The 7,560-nt window shown below is 45.0% G+C and overlaps 1 protein-coding gene across 1 annotated transcript in view; it reads left to right on the top strand.

Moving 5' to 3' along the window:
* TDRD5 (tudor domain containing 5) overlaps nucleotides 1-5,919 on the top strand; it is a 16,794-nt gene extending 10,875 nt beyond the window's left edge. The window contains exons 9-11 of the mRNA XM_009320735.1: nucleotides 2,067-2,216; nucleotides 4,680-4,896; nucleotides 5,720-5,919. Of these exons, the coding sequence (XP_009319010.1) occupies nucleotides 2,067-2,216; nucleotides 4,680-4,896; nucleotides 5,720-5,919 (567 nt within the window). The remainder of the gene's footprint in view (nucleotides 1-2,066; nucleotides 2,217-4,679; nucleotides 4,897-5,719) is intronic.
* Nucleotides 5,920-7,560: the final 1,641 nt, after the last annotated feature.

Below are 7,560 nucleotides of genomic sequence, written 5' to 3'. Positions count from 1 at the left end.
AAACAGCAAGCTCAAAGCTGGATGGGGATGAACTGTGTGACCAGGTGGGAGTTTGACTGTGGTGTAGCTATTACTCAGTGAAATCAGCTCCAGGGATCGGTAGGCATGTATTGTTTTAGTCCCATGCAGTTTTTTGTGGAGTTGTTTTTTGCTTTTATAAAAGGCAAGCAGAACCATAATATAAAAAAAAAAAATTACACGTGGACCATAAATACATCTCTAGCTGCTTGTCCTCTCATCCCTTTGCAGACTTCAGGGAGTCTGTGTGCTCAGTGATTTCTCTAACCTCCCATATGCACCATAATTTTTCAGTTAGAGAGAGAATGGACTCCGAGAACTCAGACCAGTACCAGATTCTTGAGATCAGTTTGACTTAGCACGTTCATGTTTTGCACCCCTCGGAGCCAAGGAGGGGGGGGTGTTCCTCTCACATCTCTGGGGTTTGGCAAAGGTTGTGTAATAACTTGGGGTATCATCTAAATGTGGGAAAAGACCAGAAGAACTAGTGGTGTATTATTTGCGTCTTGTTAATTCTAAACTTATCTGAAAACAAGCGATTTGCAATCCTGATTGTTGCAAGGGGTAAGGTTGTACACAACTACAGTTTTAGTAAAAAGATAAATCTAAAGGAGAATGATATCCAGATCTGGATACTGCTTTACACCTTTAATTTCAGAGCATGTTAAAAGGAGGAGCCCCTTGCTATTTAACAGATGGAGAAACTGATGAACAGAGGGGTTAAGCAGGGAGTAAAACCCAGGTCTTGAGTGCAATCTATTGTAGAACCGTTAGAAACATCAGGAACACTTGTCCACAGGTGACTCTTTCTCTACTTTTCTGTGTTACTTAAGTTGTAGTATTTTCATGACACATTTTATTACAGGGGCCAAAGCACCTTTCAAGTAAATGTCAGCTGTTGAAGTGCTCAGCAGTGGGCCTGCTCCGGGGCTGTTTTTCTGACATTTCTCTGAAATAAGAGTAAAAGCTAGTGTAATGTTAGCAACTTGTAAAGGAGTCATTTTACCTAGGTTTTGTTTTAGCCAACTGTGTTTCTGTGCTAGAGAAACTCTAAGCTGTATATCTTGGATATTAATGGCCTTGCACTGTCGATACATCATCTGAACTGAAGGTCCCAAACCAGCATCTTTATGTATTTGGAAGAAATTAATGTGACTGACACTCTGCAAATCAGAGTTTATTGTGATTTTTATGGAAAAATCTGGTTAACTGTAGCAAGATCCATGTGTGTAAATGTCAGACATAGCTGGCAATTTGGAGAGTAGAGGAATGTAAATGCATTCAGGTTTTCTCCTGTCTGATTTCAAGGGTCTTGGAATCCTTTTCCAGAAATTGCAGTCCTCAAGATCTCTCTTTGTGTAAGACTGAAAATTTTCTTCTCTGCTGTTCTGTTTAGTTGCCCAAAACGGTTTCTTCTCTTCTTCGGTGCATCACTAACATGATCATCAACGTCAATTATAAAATTACTCAAAATGTTTTGAACTGGAATGAAATGTGTCTAATATGACACCTGTTACTGCTCAGCTGGCATTTTCTGGTAACTCCTCTTAAGCAGTGGGGAACTCCCTGTGCATTGTCCAATCTTAGATTTGCCTCGTCAGGATCAACAACATCCCGCCCCCGCCCCCCTGCCCTTAAGCGCAAAATGGCTGGACGCTGTGTTGTATCAGCTCTGCTACGTTAGGACACTTCTCCATGGTAAAATTTCTCAAAAGGCAGCAAGCAATAGCCAGAAAATATTGCTTGAATATAACTGTACTTTCCAAGTGACCAGTTTTACTGTGGAGGAGAGAAGTTAAAGTGACAGTTAGTTTCTTGTTCACATTATTTCCTGTCCTTCCATGTTCTTTCTGTCCTTTCCAAGTAGCCCAAACTTCTCCAGATAGAAATGTTAAAACTTCTGAGCAGAACAGAAAAGCTCCTTTGCATTTCTGTCTCAGTTAATCTCCGAGTGGTATCATCTGATTGCTTTGTGATTTGCTCCAGTGCATCCTGCTTTCTTCTGCCCACAGTAGCTGTACCTTTTCTTACTTTGTCCATCTCCTTAGCAATGGCACCTGTCTGCTAAGAAGGAGACACAGGATGATGTGCAGCCACTTTTGGATGAAGTGAGTGTCCCACGAAAAACAGACCAAGACCCTGAACTTGCACAGGAGGATACAAATGAAACTCTTACAGAGCTTATGGCAGCGGTTAAGGTAAGGGCGTTTTTCTCAGCTATTGCTGTTGAGAGGAGTTGTTCTTGGTTTTAGATTATTTGAATAACCCTTTGATTGCTTTGACATGTATTTTTTTTAAAAGCGACTGACAAAGAAATAATGACTGGCTATTAGCATGGGCTCAGAGCTATACGTTTTCCTCTTTGCTGTTGTTTCTGGTGTTATTGATGATACACTAGTGCTCCACTGGCACATCAAGCTATTGTGGAAACAAGACTGACCGTTTCAGCACTTTATAGATCAAACCTGTCCCTTCTTCACTCCTCTACTTCCCCTTGAATTACAGTCCTGAGGGTTACTGGGAGTAACTGGGAGTTATTGTGGGGCTACTCTGGATCACGCAGGTGCCTCTTCCTGAGTTAGGAGGGTGGGTTTGGGAGGGTTGTGTTTTGGGCTGTGATTTGAGGTGTTATGTGGCACTGGTGTTGCGAGTTTGCTTCTTAAATAGTGATTAATGATGAGTCTTAACAGGGCATGCAGCGTGGCATTTTGCAAACGTTCCACTCTGGGTTCAGCGGGGAGCCAGTATCACTCAGGATTTGTTGAGCCACAAAACACATTGCAGAGCTGGAAATAGGAGTGTGCCTACAAGGTTTTGGACAACCACAGCTCCTTATGTGTCTGGAGGTTGATAGTGGCTGAGACAAAGCACTTTCTAGAAAGATGAGGGGGAAGGCTGGAAGAATTGGTGGCTCTGGAGGATGTTACCTGAAAGGAATAGAGAGAAAGCAAGCTGGGAAAAAGGATCTTGAGGGAATGAGAGAAGAGGAAAGCTTCTGGTAGCAAGTGGGGGGAGAAAGTATGATGAGATGAGATGGAAGCAGGTGGGTAGATAGCAATAGGGTCCTTGTGAGCTGACTTAAATGCTCCCCTGCAAATATTAAACTACGTGAATTTCAAAGCATAGGAATTTCCTAACTGGATCAGAGAAGTCCCAGGCACATTTTCTGTCCCTGGCTGTGATCTCTGTTACAGTCTTTAGAAGAAGTGACAAGAATTTCTATTAAGGAAGACCGTGGGATGAAAAAATAATCCTGCCTATAGACATTAGCGGGGGGGAAAATACATCAGTCAGCTAGTTATGAGGACAGACAGGAAGATTTCCTTTCTTTGATTCCTGCTCGTCTCTTGGCCTCAGGGTTTTGTGGCACTTACAGCATGACCAAGTGGTATTTCCTCCTTTCCAGTTTTCGCTGTTCATGTTTTCCTTTTCAGTGGTGGTGTTCTTAAGTGTGTGAATCAGGAGGAAGAGTAGATACTGCCTTACTTCCTGCCTCTCACAGCACTGTTTGATATCCTGTCTCATTTGCCTCTTCTGTAAACTGAACAGCCTCTTTCTGAATTATTTCCATCCCAGCTTTTTCCAGTGCTAACAGACATTTGTAGTGTCCACCCTTGCACCCTGTCTATTTCTGCTTTGCCCTGGAGTGGCAGTGACACTGCCTGTCCCCCAACAAGGATAGCATGGGTGGCAAGAGGAGATAATAATCATCTTTTAACCCTGTTCTTCTTGTTGTCCTAACACTTTTATTTTTTACTGCATGTTAGGCAGAGGATTTCAGTGGGCTGATGATATCAAGCTGAGTAGCTGGTTAATTGGACTCCAGTGATGCCTGTCATTCAAATTACTCTGTCCTGGCATCCTGTCAGCACTGAATTTCTGCTGCCCAGCCATGTAGTTCTCCTTGCTGCTTCAGGAGTGCCTCGTGGTCCCCTTGTGGGGGCCATTTTAAATTGCTTAAATCTGCTTGTGTGAATACAATTGTTTTGTTCTGGGCTAATCCTCTGAACAGACTCTCACCAATGGGCGAAGCACCTCTTGATGGTGATTCACCCCTTCTGAAGACGGATGCCTTTCTTCTGCTGCCTTGACAACAGAAGCAGCGTAGAGAGCAAGCACCTAATATTTGAACACCTATGGTTGGGCAAGGTGAATTGCTGCTTGTCTGTCGTTTCACTATTTTTCTCCTCCATGCTGAATTAACAAATACAAACATCAGCTCTAGTCCCTGTCTATGGCTGAGACATGGGTGATCATCCCTGGAACTTAAGTTTAATTTGTATTCTTAAGCAAAAATGCAGAGGGACTTCCTCTGACTCGATTGCCATTCCCTTGCAGAAACTCCTTCTGTCATTGCTATCACTTGTTCTGCGTGGGGCTGCTGAGAGATGAGCCAGCTGTTAATTCTTTGCTAAGACATGGTGATTTGCATCTTGTAATAATCTGTCACTCTTTTCAGCTTGCTGTGCAGGAAAAGCTGCCCTTTGGCCAAGGTTGTGAGTAACTAGTTTGTGTTTGTTTTGGTTTTTTTTTTTTAAATCATCCAGTTGCTGACATTCCAGTTCTTTGTGGACTTTGAGAGATAATAAAGATCAGGGGAGCTAATGAACTCAGTGTGTACTAATCACACCCTCTCCTGAGTTTTTTATATACATTTGCAGACACCTCATTCTCTTGGAGAGTCCTCAATGCCTGCTGTCTTATTCAAGTCAGTGGAAGACTTTTACACCTCCTTTATCTACTCCAAGCAACCAGCAGAAATGAGCCAAGATGACCCTGATCAGATAGAAAGATTTTCCAACAAGGCCCAACTTCGTGAAGCTGTGCATCCCTCTGTTCTACTTATGGCAATACCGTTTATGCTGGACAACCGTAACAGTACGAATAGATTTGTCAGTAAAATTTAACACAGCAGAAAGCTGAACAGTCTGTTACTGTGCTAGGAGTCTTGCAGTCGTTATTGGGTGTCCTAGGACTGGTGCTGCTTCTTTGCTAGAACAGATGAAAACGTTGGTATTTCTGTGGGATGGAGATGCGACAATAATAAATGGTTGGATGCGGTGCATCAGTTTGACCTTTGTGCAGCAAAATGGTTTTCTAAATGTTTAATGGGAACAAATGAATTGAGAGTTATTTCTCTGTTGATTTTTGTTGTCTCTTCTAGACTTTCTGCTGCTTTCACGCAGAAGTCTTTGTTTCCCCACTCCATGCGTTAGCCTGTGTTCATTTCATACTGAGTCTCTCAATCTCCCAACCATAAGGGGCAAAAGCATTTTTTTAACCTTGTAAGGTCCCTGTGTGGGTGTTCATCTTCCATCTTCCAAATGATGAAAGAATTTACAACACCCATATGACAGTTGCCCAATTTATGAAGTAGATTGACTTGCCAAAGACAGTGCCTGTTTGTGCCTTGGAACAGAGCTGTCTGCCGTCTGTCTGAGTGGAGGCCCCGTTCTCCAAACAGAAGCTGCTCAATTCACATCTGATTTCCCACCTCTGGGGAAACGGGGTTAGCACTGGGAGGAGAGGGGGAGAGGCTCCCGGATTATACCGTGTTGGGCTCATCAAATAGGCGTGCAGTAGAAAGTTCTCTTGCCATGACCTGGTAAGGTCCAGGCAAAAGGGATTTCAATCTAAACTGGAGCTCTTAGAGTTGCCAATGTAGATACCATCTTTCTTTTCTGTGTCCCTCCTTATGCAGATGAAGAGAAAATGAAGAACAAAGACCTTCCCGGGAGTCTTGCAGTTGGCCTGTGCGGTGCCAGTAGGCTGTCTGACCAAGGGCCATCTCAGAAACTGTATGTCCCTCCTACCACGCTGTCTGCAGTGTTGGCAGCGGCACGCTTAGCCACTTCCAGTGACTACTTCCAGTGGCTCCCCAGCCTGAGAAAGAAGGTGTGAGAAGAGGGGAGAAGCTGGAGCAGCTGCCGAGGAAGGCTGCCTCGAGCAGCAAAGGCCCTCTGTATGACCATGCTGTCATTTTCTTTGTTCAGAAACGTTTAATTCCTTGAAAAACTTGGAGTCTGATGTCTTCTCAGATGTGCCCAGTACGTGTGATAAATGTCGCTCTTACTTTCAGGAAAATAGTTTCGTTTTGTTGTACTGGTGGTGTACTGATTTATTGCTCTTTAATGTAATGGTTTGGGAGAACATTTAAGTGTCACATTGTGTTATATATCCTTTAAGTTTAGGAGAGGGAAACTGGCTACCTGTCCCTCCCTCAGTGCACAAGCAGTTTTGACATTGTGTGGGGAGATGTTTTTGTTTTTTAACACTGCGGATGCTCTACACACTCCTTGCTGTTAGGAGAGGTGGTTGTATCCCAGCTCAGGCCTCAGTCTGTGTTAAGTGCTGGTAACTTGCAAAAAGAAACCTCTTTCCCCAAGAAAAAGACACTCTGATTTGTTGATGAATTAGGATGCCACACATAAGAAGCGTCAGGAATCCCATGTTACAGATATCGAATGACATCTATAAAGAATCCAGTGAGAGAAAGCTTGAAGCTTGATGTTGGCCATGCATATGTAGCTCCCTGCCTGTGGCAAGAAATCCTCTTGGGCTAGAGTTTGTTAACGCAGAGAAAAGCTGTAAAAATAGAAGTGCCCTGGTTATGAATGCTGGCATTCAGCTGGTTTGCTGGTGCCTAGACTGTTCCTCAGGTCTTCAGGGGCTTTGAGGGCTGCTGTGCCCACCTGCAAACATGCCAGAGGTATGCTTCGCTGCAAACCACCAAGAAGAGCTCAAGATGGGGTTTAACATTAATATTGGAATGGATAAAAGCCCAGCATAACAAGTTTATCGATTGGACTAGCTGATCTTTAAAGCTCTCTTCCAACCCAAGCCATTCTGTGACTATTTTAATTTCAGCATTTAGGGGTGGTTTTGGATGTGAAAGGGCTAAAAAAATAATGTAGAGAGCGAAAGAAAATCTGGGGCTCGTTAGGAAATGACTGCGTGGAAAGCTAATGAAGGAGACAGAAGCAGAGAGGTGAGGAGCTATGGTTTGAGCAGGGGCTGTACAGCCCTGCGGGGAAGTTCAGAGGTTGCCTGACCTTTCTGGTCCTGCGTTCGGGCTTCAGGCCGGGGGGTTGCATCCGCATGTGTTTGTCATCTTGTGTAGGGAGCGACTGAAACAGAGCTGAGGTTGCCTGGAGCGGTCTGGACGATGGAGTGCTTGTCTCCAACACCACCCTCTCTGCTGCAGAAGTCCTCTTTGGTTTCAGGGAGGTGAGGGCTGGGGTGGGGTGTCCCGAGGAGACCCCCACGTCCTCCCCTGTCTGCCCCTGGACTGCAGCGGGAGCCAGCAGGCTGGAGGAGCCGTCGCCCTCTCCCTGCCGCTGTTGGGTCACTGCTAGGTGGCAGCCGAGGCCAGCTGTCAGCGGCTTGGCTCCCTTCAGCCTAGAACTCCTCATCTCTGGGGGTCTGGGAGGGTGAGGGAAGCGAGGAGCTGAAGAAGACCCTGCTGGGTGGGCAGTATCCCTGTGCCTGGCTGGGCCTGCCTCTATCCCTGCTCCCTGCCTGGGGCGCAGCGGGTCCCGTGTC

Source organism: Pygoscelis adeliae, unplaced genomic scaffold (genome assembly GCF_000699105.1).
Source record: "Pygoscelis adeliae isolate BGI_AS28 unplaced genomic scaffold, ASM69910v1 Scaffold402, whole genome shotgun sequence".
Taxonomy (NCBI): domain Eukaryota; kingdom Metazoa; phylum Chordata; class Aves; order Sphenisciformes; family Spheniscidae; genus Pygoscelis; species Pygoscelis adeliae.
The sequence above is the reverse complement of the archived record's forward strand: the minus strand, read 5'-3'. Positions and strand labels throughout refer to the sequence as shown.